Source organism: Pituophis catenifer, unplaced genomic scaffold (assembly GCF_029215685.1).
Source record: "Pituophis catenifer annectens isolate HBS135680 unplaced genomic scaffold, rPitCat1.0.hap2 SCAF_2, whole genome shotgun sequence".
NCBI classification, from domain to species: domain Eukaryota; kingdom Metazoa; phylum Chordata; class Lepidosauria; order Squamata; family Colubridae; genus Pituophis; species Pituophis catenifer.
This window is the reverse complement of record NW_027256882.1, coordinates 122,000,752-122,019,610: the sequence shown is the minus strand read 5'-3', so window position 1 is coordinate 122,019,610 and position 18,859 is coordinate 122,000,752. Positions and strand designations below refer to the sequence as shown.

The 18,859-nt window shown below is 40.5% G+C and overlaps 1 protein-coding gene across 1 annotated transcript in view; it reads right to left on the bottom strand.

Annotated features, from left to right (window-relative positions):
* Positions 1 to 18,859, bottom strand: part of ADGRE5 (adhesion G protein-coupled receptor E5) — a 72,445-nt gene that overhangs the window by 31,948 nt on the left and 21,638 nt on the right. Inside the window, exons 2-6 of the mRNA XM_070934402.1 lie at positions 14,706 to 14,750; positions 11,303 to 11,452; positions 10,713 to 10,793; positions 6,890 to 7,033; positions 1,997 to 2,131 (exon numbers count right to left, since the gene is read on the bottom strand). Coding sequence (XP_070790503.1) covers positions 1,997 to 2,131; positions 6,890 to 7,033; positions 10,713 to 10,793; positions 11,303 to 11,452; positions 14,706 to 14,750 — 555 coding nt within the window. The remainder of the gene's footprint in view (positions 1 to 1,996; positions 2,132 to 6,889; positions 7,034 to 10,712; positions 10,794 to 11,302; positions 11,453 to 14,705; positions 14,751 to 18,859) is intronic.

The window sequence follows — 18,859 nt, the reverse complement described above, 5'->3', positions numbered from 1 at the left end:
CCTGCTTAACTTTATAGCACTGAGAATGTTATGAGGTATCTTGGGTATTAATAGTACCCCCTCTATTTTCCCTAGGCCTGGTAATTCTACATTTCCTCTCCCAACAACTTGGACTTCCTCTTGATTTGCTACTTTAATTAAAAACTTATCTTCGATGAAGGAAGATAATATTTTCTTATCATGTGTTGTATGATTTGTTGCCCCGGAATCAATGAGCCAAGCACTGTCTTTTGAGTCTTGATTTTTGATTTTTGTGTGTTTATCTATTCCGTACAATGATCTGGACTCCCTGTCCCTTGAGCTGTCTCTGCCCCCTTTATGTTCTCTAAAGTTTGGTGAACTTCTGTGTCTATATCTATCAATGGATGATTGTCTATCATGATATCTGTTTCTTGTGTCATATCTTTGTCTCTCTCTAGGAGGTTTTGGACAGTCTCTCCTATAATGTTCTTTTGATCCACAGTTATAACACTCTATTGTGTCCTGATGCCTGTCTTGGAATACCACCCTTTTGATCTGTCTATGCTCTTTATGTACATTGTAGTGACTTTTTCTTAAATTGTCTTCAGCAATTAATCTGTTTGATAAACTCTCTATAGATAGATAGCCTAAGTTAATTGTATCTAGATGTAGTTGATGAAGTTGTCCCATGATGAGTCTAATGAATTAATAATAACGCTTTTCATTGTCTGGTCTGATATTATTTCTCCCCTTAAATGTAGTTCTGCTCTGGTTGTATTTAGTAATAGTAGATGTTCACTTATGGTAGTCCCAGGTTTTATCCTGGCTGAGAAAAAGTTTTTAGACATTCTAGTTGTGGTTGTCACACTTTCACTATGAAACAGTTTAAACATATAATGAATTATTTCTGAAACAGTTAAGTTATGCTTAATACTATGATAAATAGCAGGTGATATACTAGAGATTAGTAAATAAAATGCTCTGTGATGTAGGCAGTCCAATTTTAGTGTCCATGGCTTTTTAGGAGGGTTAGTTATGAAAAACAATAAATTTTCTTTTAAGAAAACAACCTGGAGTTGCTGACTCCATTCCTGTAAGTTAACACCGTCTATTCTCAATTTTGGAAAATCACTAGGCAAATTTTCAATGTTATTTGTTGCATTACTTACAGCTGGTGGCTGTCCATGGTCCTGTATATGCTGATAATTGCAGAATGGTGTAGGGATACTCGCGACTAGTCTGAATGGTTCTCTCTGTCTTTTATTGTCTCTAAGTTTGTCTGGACGTATTTGCGCATGGGCGTTGATCATTTCGTTTCTGAAGCTGTCGGGGAAGGGTCTCGGCGCTGCGGCTCCCTCGCAGAACTCCTCCTCCGAAGAATCGCTCTCTGGTTCGACTTTTGGTGTCCAGGTGTGGATCGGGGTTTGTTTCTTTTTGTCGTGGTCATCTCCACTGAGGTTTCTGGCTCCCGGAAATGTCTGCGGTGTGGGCGAGTACTTGCAAGACCCCCTGGGTTCAGGCGTTAAAGTTCTTGTTGGTCGAATCGGAGTGGATCTTATTTGAGGCTGGGACGCTTGTGTGTCTGTTTCTGTGTCTTCGTTTTTAGATCGTGCAGTTTGCTTTTTCTTTGTAGTTTGATCGGCTGCCTTTGGGGTGTGCCCTGGTATTGGGTCTTTTTCTTTTGTTTCTGGAGTTTTCTTTCTCTGGCATTTCTGTTTCTTATTGAGTCAGTCCAACCATCCTCTGCTACCAGATTGTTACCGTAATTCGAGGATCAGACTCAATAATTAGTTCAGACTTCTTGTATTCAAACAGAAAATAGTTTATTTACAAAAGGCATTCTTTATTCACAGAGTGATTGTAGAAAGAAGCAAGAGGAATGAGTGTGCATCATCTTTTATACCAAGGAGGCGGGGTTAGAAGTGAGGAGTGGTTATATAGGAATACATTAGAAAGAGGAGAATGAGTTAACTCTTGACATTCCTGAATATATATTTCCTTCATTTAAGAATGAGGCATTTACACATGACAGTACCTCTGCATAGCTTTCTATCATCTTTAAAGCTCTTCCCATATCCTTGCTTGCATTTACAGTGGTAATCCCCTTGAGTGTTAATGCAGCTCCCTTTGGGACCACAGATGGAAACATTCCTCTTGCACTCATCAATGTCTGCAAGAAGAAAGTAGGGCTAAATGAAACATGGCAGAACGCCACAACCGATTATGCCAGCATCTTCCAAACCAGGTATTCCCCAGAGGAGAATGGACTTCGGCTCTCGGAATTCCCCATCAGCATGGCCACTTAGAATTATAGGAGCTGAGTCCACATAAACTGGAGAAGGCCCAGATTGGAAAAGCTGTGTTGTAGCAAAGAAGAAACTGTTTATAACTGCAAAAGGCCAAGCCATTTCCCATGCAAACTCTGCAAAGCAACATGCTGTAACGTATGTGCTTGGGACAAAAACTCTGAAGTGGTGAACTGCATGGGCATTGTGGCTGGGGTACCATATTATGAACAGAGAAAATAGCCTCCTACTTTATTCATTTGATTTAAAGCCTACCGTTTTATCCATGGGACAATCTAAAGTTTTTGTTTTTTATTACAACCCAAGAGGCCTGGTTGAAGAAGACAATTTTCAACTCTTGAAAAGTACTCTTAAGTGAGTACATTCCCAAGCTTCAGAGTAGGGTGGGAGAAACCCAATACCCTCTTCTCCCTTGATTAACCGATGGGCTCTGAAAAGGGGATTTCTCTTTAGAGGGCTTAAAGAATGTTCATGTATTCTAGACAAATACAGATTTGTCTAGTATACATGAACACTAACCCCAAAGTCTGGTTTCCTATCAAACGATAGCACTTCTGTCTTGTCTGAGCTTATTTTCAGCTTGTTCATTTGTATCCAGTTTGTCCTTACACTCAGGCACTGGTGAAGGGAACTGACCACTTTGTTTTTTGTTTTGCAATTAGATGACAAAGAGGACTAGATCTGAAGGTTGTCAAATAAATTTATTTTGAATGTCACTATTTTAAGTAACTGAGAAATCTCCTGTTTAAAAGAGTGAAATAGAGATTGCCCAAATAAACGAGCAAGTCCAATTTTCCAAGTAAACAGAAGCTCATTTCCAGTCATGGCAGCAACAGATAAGAAGGAAATGAAGAATAGGCAAAGCTGAAACCATTCCCTCATCATCAGGCATGGTATATAAAATGAAAGTAAAAGGATGGAGATAATGCCCAATGAGCCCGTGACTATATTTCCCTTTCCTGTACAATAACTACTACTTTTTATGCCATTCACTGCAAGCCCAAACAAAACAGATGACTGCAAATGCTAAGCATTGGAATGACATTCTGGTCATTTTGCCATGAATAACCAGTGAGATTCTTAGTAAATCCTCAGTCCCAATTATTTAATTAGAGTCAAAGATGCCATGGATACTAAGACAGCAGAAAAGTGAAAGGAGAACAGGTCCCTTTGGAGAAATTGAGTTCTCTTTTTCATTTTGCAGGAATAATGTTCTAGCAGAGTGAAACAGATAATGATCCTATCTGTGATAGCAAGATACACATTCTTTTCCTAAAAAGAAAAAGTTCCTGAATTTAAAACCACGCCCTCACAAAAGAGAAGAAAAAAATATGTAAGCCTAATTTAGAGTATTCTCAACAAACTTAAAACTATTCCCTCCCCAAATGGAAAGGCAAAGGAACAAGCAAATATTCGTTTTAAGTTTAAAATATACAACATGTTCAGCTGCAGGGAAAAAAAAAACATATTCAACTGCTGGGAGTCAATCATAAAAATAATATTCTGACGTTTTCTCCAAATGTGCAGTTTAGTAGCATTAAAATAAAAAAGTAGCATAGTAGCTCAATATTGGCACTGTGTTTACTCCAATTACATTTAACGTATTAAAGAGTTCCTTTCTTAATATATTCCTAGAATGGTCCATTTTCATGGATCGCTTGGCTCTGTTTGGTCGATTCCAAGAAGTAACTCTTGGAGGTCAAGACATCCACACTTCTACATATAGGAAGTCAGTGGGAAATGCTAGGAAAAGATAGCTGAGTTTGGAGAGTACCTCCAAAATAAGGGCACATAAACCGTAGGCCCTAAGGGGTGACACAGCTCACAATTTTTTTTTGGCTGTTTTATAAACTGCCATCAAATTATAATTTTTAACAAAACTAAAAGAGGAAATGAGTCAGTACCTCTGTTTCCCTGAAAATAAGACTGGGTCTTATATTAATTTTTGTTACAAAAGACCCATTAGGGCTTATTTTCGGGTGATGTCTTATTTTTTCACGCCCAGCAGGCCAGTGCCAACGCCACGAGGTGAGATGAGGCGAGGCGAGGCAGGGCAGAGATTGGCACCATACTACGCCCCTCCCCTGTGCTCGCCCCCTCCTATGTGAAAAAGTAAGACAAAGGGAAAGAAAAATTGGATGGGTGTGGGAAAAGGTCTGTCCAGGAAAAAGAAACAGAAAGGCAGAAAGAGGCAGGCAAAAATTCACATGCTTCTGCCCGCTGGGTCACTTCACCCTTCCAGAGAGAACCCAAAGTTTTGATCCTGCTTCTGGGGTGGAGTGTAGAGTGGGGCATACAGGCAGCTTGCCCTGTGGAGCGCCACCCAGCCTTGCATGGCCTCCCCCACCAGGAAGGAGACAGCTGCCTCCCGTGGGATCCTTTTCATTCTTCCTTTAGTCGTAGCCCTTCTGCATGAGCCCCAGGTGGCCAAGGATACTTGGGGTGGTGGTGCCTGCAGAGCCCTGATGCTGATGGCGGCATCCAGTGGGGCACCTCCTGCCACTGCTCCCATTTCTCCGCCAGTTGCTGTGGCAGGGGCTGGTATTCTTCCTGTCACTGCTGCTGCTGTACAACAGCCACCTCATCCTGTCAGCCCTGGTGGAGGGGGTGGGTGTGCTCAGAATGTGGGGCTTCAAGCAAGCGGGGGGGGGGGGCTTAATTTAATGCTTTTAATTTACAAATGGAAAACCTGGTTACTAATACTACTTTTCTTCTTTCTTTGCCTCATTTTTTCCTTCTCCTTTTTCTTGTCATATTTCCTCTTCTTCTTCTTCCCTTCCTTCTCGGCATCTCTGTTGGCAATCTTGTTGTGCAGGGCTACCAGTGAATGGATCAGGCGAGGCAGGGGGCAGGGTGGGGATGGTGCTACATCGCAGCCCCTGCGCACTCTGCCTCTGCAGTCCAATGTCATCCTCCAGTGCCCCTGTAGCTTTGCACATTCACACTTGTTCGCTTTGCTCCTGCAGCAGGAAAGAGGCAAGAAACTCACTCGAGGCTCCAAGGCTCTGTCTATTGCTGCGTCAAAATGGCAATTTGAAGAGAGCGGATTGATTTTTTTGCAGATAGTTTCAGGAAGGTGTGCTGAATCCACTCAGGGCGATAAATTGCTGCAGCGCTACCACCGAATGGATCAGACAAAGCATGAGGCAGGGTGGGGGTGGCACCACACCATGGCCCCTGTGTGCTCAGTCCCCACCGTCCAACATTGTCCTCCAGTGCTGATGTGGGGGCCAAGCACGCAGGGCCACGGTGTGGTGCCATCCCTGCCCCACCCCATGTCTCACCTGATCTGTTTGGTGGTAACACTGCAGCAATTCACTGCCCTGAGTGCATTCAGCACACCCTCCTGAAACTGTCTGCAGACAAATCAATCCGCTCTCTTCAAGTTGGCGTATTGACACAGCAATGGACAGAGCCTTGGAGCCTCGAGTGGGTTTCTTGTCTCTTTCCTGCTGCAGGAGTAAAGCGAACAAGCATGGATGGCCAAAGCTACAGGGGCACTGGAGGGTGACATTGGACTGCAGAGGCAGAGTGTGCAGGGGTCACAATGTGGTGCCATCCCCACCCCGCCCCCAGCCTCGTGTGATCCATTCAGTGGTAATGCTGCACAACAAGATTGCCAACAGAGATGCCAAGAAGAAGAGGTAGGAGAAAGAGAGGAAGGAGGAGAGGAAAGATGACAAGGAAAATAAGAAGGAAAAAAGGGAGGCCAAGAAAAAAGAAGAAGAAGAAGAAGAAGAAGAAGAAGAAGAAGAAGAAGAAGAAGAAGAAGAAGAAGAAGAAGAAGAAGAAGAAGAAGAAGAGGAGGAGGAGGAGGAGGAGGAGGAGGAGGAGGAGGAGGAGGAGGAGGAGGAGGAGGAGGAGGAGGAGGAGGAGGAGGAGGAGGAGGAGGAGGAGGAGGAGGAGGAACCAGGTTTTCCATTTGTAAATTAAAAGCATTAAATTAAGCCCCCATGCTGGCCATGCCCACCCTCACGGCTGACGATCTTAATTGGAGCTTATTTGAGGAGTAAGGCTTATATTAGGCACAGGTTAAAAATTATGCTAGGGCTTATTTTATGGTTGGGTCTTATTTTCGGGGAAACACATTGCATGCAAAGTATTGTGTTAATTTGTAAGGTATTGTGTTAATTTGTAACACTTATTTTAATTAGTTGAAGATCAATTAAATCAGATTTAGATTTTGTCTTTGTGTACTTTTGGGAGTGCAATCCACAGCAGACTAAAAGCTTAGTGGACAATTGGTTGGGCCCATTACCAGATCACAAGCAGTCACTGATGGTCAGAAACAGACATTGACAAGTTTGGTTACATGGGTACAAAAACATGCTAACCCCAAATGTTTAAAGCAATGCAAAAAAAAAAAAGTGTTGAAAAAATACAGATGGCAGGACAGCAAGTGAACTGAATTATCTTTAGCTATAGATGCAAGAAACTCTTTCCTTTCAGTCTTGGGTGAAAGGACAAATTTATTGAGAGTGCCATAGCCATTTCCAGTTCCATAACAGTGTAACATTACAGACTTCTGCCTCTGCATTAACTTTCTGCTCATGTGCTATCAGTGCATTGCCTGGAATAAGCACGTGTGCCATGCATAAACAAGAGCTCCAGAAAGCACTTACCTTCACAATTATTTTCATTTATACTTTTGAACTCCCTTCCTCCATTAGGTAAGTGAAATCCTGGTTTGCATTCGCAAAGGACGTCCCCACAGTCTTTTATACACAAAGCATATTTTCCACACTTTTCATGTTGACAGGAATCAACTAGAAGAAGACCATTCAGGAAAAGAAATAATTTGACATCAGAAATATATTTCTTTACTGGGTTTAAATAAATAGAGACCTATCTCAAGAGCCAGGAAAGGAAGGGAATCTAATCTATTTGTAGAATCAGACTGAGAAAAAATTTGACGGAGACCTTCCCATTAATACAGGGTGCATCTACATTGCCGGAATGGGGGGGTGGGGAAATCTCATTTTTGTTTTTATATTACATCTTTTCCAAATTGGAAATAAAAGAGTTTGATCTTTGCCATATGAAAGTTGTTCTTGCATTATGAGCCGTTTGCCTGTTGCCCAGGCAATATATTTTTTCTAAAGGGTTTGCTTCCTGAAAACCTTTTGGTGATTATAATAGGTAACACATACAGATCACTTCAAATTGGACACAAATATAATTTCAGAATGATATCACATACCCTAGGAATCTTGAGAAATATGAAATTATCTTTTAATGACTATAATGTGTTTAATCGTATAATGTTTCTGACATGCTGCATGAGCTCAACTTCACTTGTACTCAGTGTCCAATGTATCTCGCTATAGTTTCCAACAATAGTCAGCCAGCACTGATCAATTCCAGTTGCCCTAAATACTGTTTTTCCATTGTAATAATGTATTTTCCATTGTAATCATTCACCCTGATGTCACCTAGACTTTTGGAAAAGAAGTCCAAGTGTGAATGCAAAAAATGAATCTTCATGGTCTTGTATGCTGGAAGAAGTTTGGCAATGAGCTGGATTTAATTTAGTGCTCTATAGTTGCCAAGAAAATTCTCAACAACATCCTTGAAGGCCTTCCAGGCAATTTTCTATGGCTCCACTAACAGATCTTCAAATCACCTGTCATTGATGATGTGTCTGAACTGTGGACTAAAAAGAATGCCTTCTTTAATCTTAGCATCAATTATTCTTGGAAATATCTGTCTCAAATAACAAAAACTTTCACCAAGTGGTTCATTTCCCACATTTTTCTGTCCTAGAACCAAATTCTTTCAAAGTGGCCATTTCTTTCTAATATAATGCAACTTTCTTGCATTATGTTCCATATGGATATGTAACAACAGCACAGGTAGTCCTTGAGTTACGAACGTAATGGAGCCTGCCAATTACATTCGTAATCCGAGGATTCATTGGAGTGAATCATGTAAAATGAAAGTGAAAACTCCCTGCTTTTGCCCATGCATTCGCTAATCAAATTAGCAGGTTGTTAAGTACACATGAGGTATCTCAGGATGGGGAAGGCAGTAGGGGGCCTAGTGATGGAACAGGCCATCTAACTACGACCACTCAAGGCCTCTCCCAACTCACTGAGATACCTCATGCTCCCCAAAATTGCTTCCCTTCCCATCCTGCCATGCTGGGTCACTTATCTTGAGAATACCTAGTGAGCTGTCTCCTCTCCAGCCTCTCTGCTGCACAGGATCTTGGCCCCCAGAAGCTTCCAGTCTCAGTGCGCAAAACATTTGCACGTCGACGGGAGGCTTTGGGGCAGCAAAATCGTGCTGCCTCAAAGTGTCCCATTGGCTTGCAAACACTTTGGCAAGCTTTTGCAAAAAGCCTTTGCCAGCAAGAATAAACCAGCCCCTCCCAGGCTCCATTCTTGCTGGCAAAGGCTTTTTGCAAAGACAATTGGAGCCTACAGGGACGCAATCTCCTTGCAGGCTTTGACAAGGAAACAGCAAACAGACAGAAGGCCTGAAGCACCAAAGCCTTCCCTCAGTTTCAAAGCCTTTTGCTGCAGATCTTTTGCTGCAGATCAATTCACAGAGAACAGAGTCCTAAAGCAGTGCAAGACCATATGAGATCAGTAGCACAAGATCTCACACTAATGATGTTGTATGATCTCTCGGTACTTTAGGCCTCTGTTCTCTGCGAATGTACCGAAGACTTGAAGCAACAAAGCCAGAGGTGGGTTTCAGCAGGTTCTGACCAGTTATGGAGAACCGGTAGCGGAAATTTTGAGTAGTTCTGAGAACCGGTAGTAAAAATTCTGACTGGCCCCGCCCCCATCTATTCTCTGCCTCCTGAGTCCCAACTGATTGGGAGGAAATGGGGATTTTGCAGTAACCTTCCCCTGGAGTGGGGAGGGAATGGAGATTTTACAGTATCCTTCCCCTGCCATGCCCACCAAGCCATGCCACGCCCACCGAGCCACACCCACAGAACCGGTAGTAAAAAAATTTGAAACCCACCACTGAACAAAGCAGGGAAAGAAACCACGACAGAGAGGAGACAGCTCGCTAGATCTTTGCAACCCGGTAGGCATGGTGAATGTTGCAGTGCACCTGCTGTTGTTTGTAAGAGTGAACAACTGCCATGGTGCTGCAACATTCGTAACCTCGGGACTGTGTTGTAAGTACTTGGGATAGGCTATGTTGCAACTTCAAACAGTCGCTAAGTGAATTGTCATAACTGGAGGATTACCTGTATTTGGTATATCAGGGGTGCATTCCAAGCAGCAGAGCCACTACTTTTACATCCCCACAGCTATTCCAATTATACAGTATACTGGATGTGCTTCAGCAACAAATCCGTATGTTTTCGTATGTTTCTTTCATGCGTGTAACATGGCAAACAGGTACTGAAGGGTGTACATTGCCACTGTATAAAAATGGATTAATTCTATAAAACAGTACACGATACGTCAAATTACAGATTATTTTCATGATTAGCAGCCAAAATTCTATAAGATGCACCAAAAGTGTTCAGGAAGCAAAATCTTTATTATACAGTGTTATGAAATTGTGAAATGTTTGGATTATGTAGAAGCAGAACTAACATTGGCCAGTTCCTATTTTAAGGTTGAGTGTTAGAGACCAAGGTTAAGGTACCATCTCCATATTCTAAAGAACTGTTTTTGCCTCCATCCTATCCTATCAAAACCAGTGGTGAAATGTAAAATTTGTTATTACCGGTTCTGTGGGCGTGGCTTGGTGGGGGGGGGGGATAATGTGACTGAATGGGCATGGCCAACTTTTTTTTCCTTTTAAAAGCATTTTTTTCTACATTTTTTCTTTAAAAAATGCTTTTAAAAGGCTCTGAGGATCCCAGCTGAGTTGCCTGATTGTCAGAGGCTTTTAAAAGCATTTTTTTACAACCTCTTCGGCCAAAGAGATTGTAAAAAAAATGCTTTTAAAAGCCTTTGATGATCAGGCAACTCAGTTGGGATCATCAGATCCTTTTAAGACCATTTTTTCTACAACCTCTTCGGCTGAGCCGCGCGATCATCAGAGGCTTTTTTTTTTACTTTTAAAAGCATTTTTTGACTGAAGAAAAAATGCTTTTAAAAGTTAAAAAAAAAAGCCTCGGATGATCGCGTGGCTCAGCTGGGCATGGGGGGCAGGGATTTTTGCTACCGGTTCTCCGAACCACCCGCTTCCATCACTACCGGATCAGGCGATCCGGTCCGAACTGGGAGCATTTCACCCCTGATCAAAACCCGCGGAAAGCTGATGAGAGACAATAGGAAAAACAATGCCATTTCTAATTCTAATCCCTGTGCAGGGAACATCTTAAGCTCAGAGTCTCAAAAAACTACAAGCTAGGTGGACGGGGTGATAAACAATTTGCCGATTGTAACCCATGAGCTGGCAACAGTTTGCCATTGCTCCCCTCCCCCCAACTTTAGCTACTCCCTTATGGAAAGCAAGATGTTCAATTACCACAACAACTGTCAGGATCACCACTGCACGTCTTATATCCTTTCTTACAGCTTCTGGTTTCTGTTTCGTATATGTCACAAACTTTTTAGAATATACAGAGGGAAGAAAGGCATTCGTTAGAACACATACATGCTCTAGGCCATGCTATATCACACTTCCTCCAAACTAGATTCTTTCTTTAGTAATAACTAATATTTCTGGCAGATTCCCGAACTGTATTCCATCCAATTGTAATTTTTAAAAGGGAATACAGATTAATCAGTAGATACATAGGACATTACATCAGTATACGCCAATTAATTTACTTCTAATCAATTGCAATTAAATCAAATTTAGATTTTCTTCTAGCTTTATCTACCCTTTGGAGTGCAAACCTCAGCAAAGCAAAAGCCCAGTGGGCAAATTGTTTCCTAAAATGGATATATCCATTGCAAGGCCTCAAGGAGTCACTAATAGTCAGAAATAAACATTAACAAACAGGCTTTCAGAGACTTAATTGGTTTAATACATATAGTAACTCTTTTTGTTTATGTGCTGTCAGCATATAAAGGAAGCTTATTTGCCATGTTTAAAGAAAGAAAGGCACTCACGCTCGCAGTCATTTTCACTGGAATTCAGGAAAGTTTTCTTTTGATTTGATTTTTTCCAATATCCTATTTTGCAAGAGCAGCTGAAATTCCCAGAGACATTCATACACAAAGCATTCTCTCCACATTCCATATTTCGACATTTATTGTCAACTATAAGAAGAACAGAAAAACATTGGTGACGGGGAATCAGATTATTTTCAAAGTTTTTTTTCCCAATGGCCAATCTGTAGAGAGGAGAAGTAAAGGGGGAAAAAGTGTGCCTTGATACTGAAATCATGTAGTCTGCAGAGTCAAACCAAGAAGAAATTTGGATGAAAATTTTCCCATCACTCCATGTACGTAGCTGCTGATCAATTCAGGATGCAACCATGGTGGCCTGTAGGATAGCTGGGATGGGGAAATATTATCCTGTTTTTCTTGTCATACAGTGCTTTTCCAAACGTCGAAATAAAAAGACTGATTTCAGGTAGTCCTTGTTCAAAGTTACAATGGTACTGAAAAAAGTGACTTATGACCATTGCAGTGTGATTTTCACACTTATGACTGTTGCAGCATCCCCATGGACACATGATCAAAATTCAGACGCTTGGCAACTGGTTCATATTTATGACAGTTGTAGTGTCCCTGGGTCATGTGATTACTTTTTGTGACCTTCTGACTAGCCAAGTCAATGGGGAAGCCAGATTCATTTAACAACCGTGTCACTAACTGAACAACTGCAGTGATTCACTTAACAAATGTGGCAAGAAAAGTCATAAAATGGGGAAAAATTCACTTAACAACTGCCTCACATAGCAATGGAAATTTTGGGCACAATTGTGTATTGCATTTTAAGGTTTGTCAGCTATTTTCAGCTGACAAAAGGAATCTTAGAAATTAAACCTAAGGTACCATTGCCTTATTCTAATAGGTCAACCTTTTTATTTATTTTATTTATTTTCATTTTTTGCTGCTGCTGCTCTCTCTAATGATATTTTTTTCCATACTCACCGTACCCAACCTCCCTGGTTAGTTGAAGAAATCTTATAGATAGTAAGATGTCCCATGCCTGCAATGTTTTCCCATCACTGCCCAGCCAAACCTGATATCCTGAGTCATAGTCATCAATGCCTACATCATATTTGCTCTAATAGTTGCAATTTGTTTAAAATATACAAATTGTTTTGTTTTAAACTGATGGCCAAAATTATTTGATGTCTTTTAAACTGCTTTTAAATTTTATATGTTATGTTTTACCGTGGCTGTTCACCGCCCTGAGTCCTGTTGGAGAAGGGCGGTATACAAAATAAATAAATAAATAAATAAATAAATAAATAAATAAATAAATAAATAAATACAGAGATAAGAGCACCATTAGCAAGAAGTCCTTGCTATTGGCTGTGCTGTAGTGTACATCCTCCAAACTGGATCCAAACCCCTCCCCCCCCACACACATCAAGGTAGATAGTATCCTGTTTATTCCATTCCAAGTACCTTATATTATTATTTGGCATAAATAGATTTCAATTATATTTCAACCCATGAGAACATGCTGTTGCCTTTCATCTCAGTCGTCTTGGACAGAAGACATTATGACAGGAGCCACAATTCTGTAAATTTATTTCTGTTGTTTAGGATTTTCTGATAACCCCAATTTTCTTGAGTGATATAATTTAATTTAATTTTAATTTCCAATTTATATACCGCCCTTCTCCCTGAGGACTCAGGGCGGTGTACAGCCAAGATAAAAAACATAGAATACAAATATTAAAAACATTTAAAATATATATAAATTTTGGCCCGAGGTTAAGAATCACAAACTAATTAAAAGAATTTAAAAATTTGTTCTAAGCCAACCCGGCTTGCTGAAAAAGATAGGTTTTCAGGGAACGACGGAAGGCATTGAGGTCATGGATTCTTCTTATCTCCGGGGGCAACTGATTCCAGAGGGTGGGAGCCCCCACAGAGAAGGCCCTCCCCCTGGGGGCCACCAGCCTACATTGTTTGGCTGATGGCACCCTGAGGAGGCCCTCTCTGTGGGAGCGCACGGGTCGATGGGAGGTCGTCGGTAGCAGCAGGCGGTCTCGAAGATAGCTAGGCCCTATGCCATGTGAAATAAATGGACTGTCTTGGCATTCAATGCTTCACAAATGCCTAAAATGTCTGGCAGATCTCGAAAATGTGTTTTGGGGCAACAGAAGTAGAATTTATAGTGTGTAAAAAAAATCCCTTAGTCATTTGAAAGGACATGGTTCATAGTTCTAGAGTAAAGAGATCCGTTTATCTAAGTCTTCCCTTAAAAGCAAATTGGTTTCAAAAGTATATTTCCAAATAGCCTAGCATATATCTGCCCTCACTATCAACAATTTTGTTGCAATTTCTGCATTAACTGTTAAGATTTAAACACAACATTGTAATTGTATTTAGCTCTTATTATTTTATATTGATTTATGCTACCTTCCCATCTTTAAGTGATTTTAGGCATGTTCCAAACTTACTTGCACAAGGTATTGTTAATTTATAAGATGTAGGATATACATAGAATACAGCGGGGTACTGCAATTAGTTACCTGTGCATAAACAGGATGTCTGGATTTCTTTAACTATGTGAATAGCAAACTAAATGTTGGCAAGACAACATTTCTTGCTTCAGAATTAAAACTTTTGAGCCAAGAAGTTGCAATTTTGAATGTATTGCAAAAGCAGAGTAGACAGATTTACAGTCCCATCTGTTTTTACTGATAGTCCTATATAGCTTTTTACAAACAATTTAACCAAGAAGTCTTGATAACCTCTGAATTTATTATTTGTGTTGCCGCTTCTGCACAAGGCTTCATCTCTGGTTCTGAGTTATCAACTTTACCTGACATATCACTAGTCAGTTTCCACCCTGGTTCCCCATCTTCTCCTTTCCTGTCGCTCTAAATGGAGATAACCAGTTCCATCCCAACTGCCTGCAGAAGTCCATGGTTTTCTCTCTTGAAGATGTGTCATGCTTAGGCTCATTGTGATACTTAAGAATGACAGATATCCATTTTAAATGTCTAAAACTAAAACTAAATTCCAACGGTGTATAATTACATGAATTCATTTGAAAAACCATGCTTTTATAAGACATGTTCTTACTGTTTTTTGCTTTCAGCATCTCTTGGTCTGAATAAGATGATTTTTTTTCCCTGAATGTGACTGAATAGCTCTTGCTTTTGGAATTTCAGCATAGTTTACACTACTCAAGAGTAGGTCTACCAATATTTGGACCTAAAGAATTAAGAGTCTTCTCCACCCTGATGTTATTTAGTAATCAATACTTTTGCAGTCCCGTTTTGATATACCTACTCAAGAGAAATCAAATTTGTTTAATGACAGTGGATTTAAATGAGCATTCTAACGTTTCCAACAATTTCTTGACCCGAGAGAAGCTTACCTTGATTTTGGAGCAGAACTGACTGGAAAAGAAAAACGAGGAGGCCTGAAAAGAAAGAGAGAGAATATAGAGTCAGGGAATATCTTATTCCACGAACTGACCGTTCCCAATTTGGCCCCCTTCAGATATGTTAGACTACTTCATCCTTCATCTCCAATTTGCAAAAGTAAAGATGGAGAGGCACTAGACTGCACACTAATCTTTCCTCCAAAGGCATCAACAGTCTTTATCCACGGTGCCCTAGCTCTTACATCCTGACTGAAGTTCTTCACTTCCAGGGCTCTAGGAAAGCTATTAAGTTCCACCTAGAAGCTCTCACATCACTTTGTTGGAAATTGGCCAATTGCCACAAGTTTATTGTTGCTGGGAAATATCAGCTCTTTGTCTTCAATACCAAACAGATGACAGAAATGGGGATTTCACAGATATCAGAGCATTTATCCACATTAGGAGGTTATGAATAATGTGGGATCCAAAAAGTTACTCGTATGGGCCTTATGTATTGTAGTAGCGTTTTTTCCCCCCTAAAAGAATCCTCTCAATTTTAACAGGGGTAGGTGGGTGGGCAGGGTTGCCTTATATTAGGAAGGAGCTCAAATATTCTGCTACTTGAAACCCAAATATTTTTGAGGTAGGTAAAACAACATTGGGGGCTGGTGTGTGTTAGTTCCTCCTGGCACAATGTTCAAGTATTGGAAAAGTTACTACAGGTAGTCCTCAACTTACAATGGTTCATTTACCCTGTTTCCCCCCCAAAAAGACACCCCTTGATAATAAGCCCAATCAGGCTTTTGACACATGGCAATAAGGCCAAGCGCTTATTTCAGGGTTCAAAAAAATATAAGACAGGGTCTTATTTTCGGGGTAACACGGTAGTAACTGTCCAAATTTACAACAGCACTGAAAAACGTGACTTATGACATTTTTCACACTTACGACCTTTGTAGCAGCCCCATGATCATGTGATCAAAATTTAGATGCTTGGCAACTGGTTCATACTTATGACTGTTGCAATGTCCCAAGGTCACATGATCACCTTTGGCAACCTTTTGATAAGCAAAATCAACGGGGAAGCCAGATTCACTTAACCATGGTACTAACTTATCAACTACAGTGATTCATTTAACAACTGTGGCAAGAAATGTCATAAAATAGGGCAAAACTCACTTAACAAATATCTCACTTAACAACAGAAATGTTGGGCTCAATTGTGGTTGTAAGTCAAGGACTATCTGTATAGTCTTTGTGGAAGGTTTAGGGCACAGCTTTATCTGGGTATGAAGAAATAATATGAAGAACGGTTGCAGGAATTGGGTATGTCTAGTCTAGTGAAAAGAAGGACTAGGGATGACATGATAGCAGTCTTCCAATATTTGAGGGGCTGCTAGAAAGACAAGGGGGTCAACCTGTTCTTTAAAGCACCAGAAGGCAAGACAAGAAAGAATGGATGGAAGCTAATAAAGGAGAGAAGCAGCCTGGAAATAAGGAGAAATTTCCTGACATTGAGAACAATCAACCAGTAGAACAGCTTCAGAAGTTGTGAGTGCTTCATCACTGGGGGTTTTTTAAGAGGAGGGCAGTCATTTGTCTGAAACGGTATAGAGTATCTTCCCAGAGCTGTGTGTTGGACAAGAAGACCTCCAAGGTCCCTTCCAATTCTGATGATGTTCTATTATATGGGCAATTGCCTTACTTGGATGTCCAGGCAACTTCCTTCTCCCTATATAATCTTTCTACCATTTCCCATCATTTTTAATACCACATTTCTTTTTAGAGAGAAAATCTATTAAGGATAATATTTTGTATTTGCACAGGTGTGCTCTGCATCAGGACTGTCCATCTTCCAAGCCTTTGTGTTAGGAAACCTCATTACTACATTCCTGCCATCGGCAATATGTTGCCCTCATGATGGAATACAACTGGCTTGGAATACTGGGAATTGCAGTCCAGCACAACTGGAAAGCAGCAGATGAAGAAAAAGTAAGTTATATTTGTGTACATTAACAAAGAATAAGCAAAAATATTAAAAGGAAGCTATGATTTTATTTGGGTTGGTGGCAATCTGTTTCTTCTTGTATTTACCATTTGGACTTTAATGTTTATAAAGGGTTTACTAAGATGTTTTCATTTCCCTGTATCTATCATACATTTCTTCAATAATTCAGTCAACCAAGCACCTATATACATAATTTCTTTAATTCATGTGTATCCAGATTGTTCTGTTTCTAAGAAGCATTTTCTCATCTCAGCCAGCAAGGCACATTTTTTTCACTTGGGTGTACAATGATTTAGAGCACACCAAGGCTTGCAAAATGCTTCCTGCATATTCTCAGAGATACTTTCTTCTTTAATATTTCCCAAGTTCGGTTACTCAGTTTTTAAGTGTGCAAAAGGTTTGAGCACCCTCTCAAAGCTGAGTACATATGGCTCTATTTGCAATATTTGTAAATTTCCCTAATGAAGAAAGACTCTGGGTGGTAAACACTGACCCAAGAATAAAACAATCAAAATAAAAAATGTACTTTAATTATGTTATTGCTGTTCTTAATCCAAAATACCAGACCATCTTCTTCCTCAGTCAACTCACTTATATCTATGAACTAGCAGCACACAATTTGGAATAACTAAGACAGTTATAAATTGCCTAATATGATCCCCTCCCAGCTACCCCAAAGGGATAATTTCCTGTATTTTTTTCTTCTGACAATTTTCAAAAGACCATTTTAAATTAAAATAAAAAACAAAAACTGTGTTTAGTCACTCCACCTTTTCTACCTCCTTTTCACAGCCATGGTAGCCACAGGGGATGTGAAAACCAAAGCAATATTGTACTCTAATTTTTTCTCCATCATGGCAGGAAGGATGGCTGTTAGCCCCCACTCACATAAGCTGTTCTTGGTGGGAATAAATACTGCATGCTATGAAGTATTATATCGCAGATTAATAGTATAGAGCAGTCCAGTACTCGACAGTTATCCGCCAATGGGTCCTTTTCTGGCTCAAAACCTCAGCATTTGCCTCTCTGCCTCTCTGGTTTGGAATTTGCTTACGGTATTTGGCTAGGCATTCTCAGATCACACCCTGCTTACAATGCTTCTGACTTGTTATACTCAATAGTGAGAGATGGGGTTCAGGACTCTAAGCCAATTATGAACCAAGAAATGTTCAAGAATCATTAACCAAAGTTACTCCGATTGGACAGGCAATCTTCATAGTCATCCTCCCTGTGTCTTGATTCAAATGGACAATATGCTACCCTGTTTTCAGCAACTATGAAATTTTCTTAGCTACTTAGATTCTATTTAGAGTTCCTCTTCCCCAAAATCAGGGAGAGTTCTTTGCTTCACTAGCTTTCCTTCTGTCAACTGGATTTTTTTTGTGAGTGGCCCACACCAGCCATATCAAAACACATTTACAACGTTCCAAATATTATATGCTGAACAGATGATAAAGTTAAGCTTTCCCAAATCTACCTGACTGCCCTTCAACAACATCTGAAATACTTCCCTGAAAAATATGGAGTTTTAAAAGCAGGGCTAACATGATTCAGGCTCATATGAAATAGCCTCAGTATCTCAGGGCACTTTTATATGATTCACCCATTTGCCTGCAAAGCCCTCTGAAGTTTTTAAAAATGCAGTGGAGATTGACCCAGGCTGCTCTATTTTCAGATTTGACTGAATGGAAAACATGAATGTAGATGTTTCTTATACATTTGTGTGCCTTGAGTTTGCAGAGAGCCACTGTTTCCTCTTTTGACCAAAATCAAAATCATTTCCCTCTGTTTTTGTGTTTGCCATGGTGACAGGCTTCTGTTATTTTCAAAATGCCCAACATTGATAGGATGACAAGTCTATTTTACCCTGATCATGCCAGCTCACTCTGTCTGTGTTCCCAGAAGCTGGGAAGCTGGCAAAGCTCAAATTCCTTTCAGTGGGAAGCCAGAACTATCCTTCCAACACAAGACTACTTTATTTTAAACACATTGCCATTTCTGAAGCACCAGTAATGGGATACGGCAAAAATGCCTGCGGTTGCAAGCCCCAAGGCACAAAATCACAAGATTAATAGCATGTGTGTGAGAGAGAGAGATGCTATCTCTCAATGTGACTCGTTAAATACGGTCACTCATGCCTTCGTCACTTCCCGCCTGG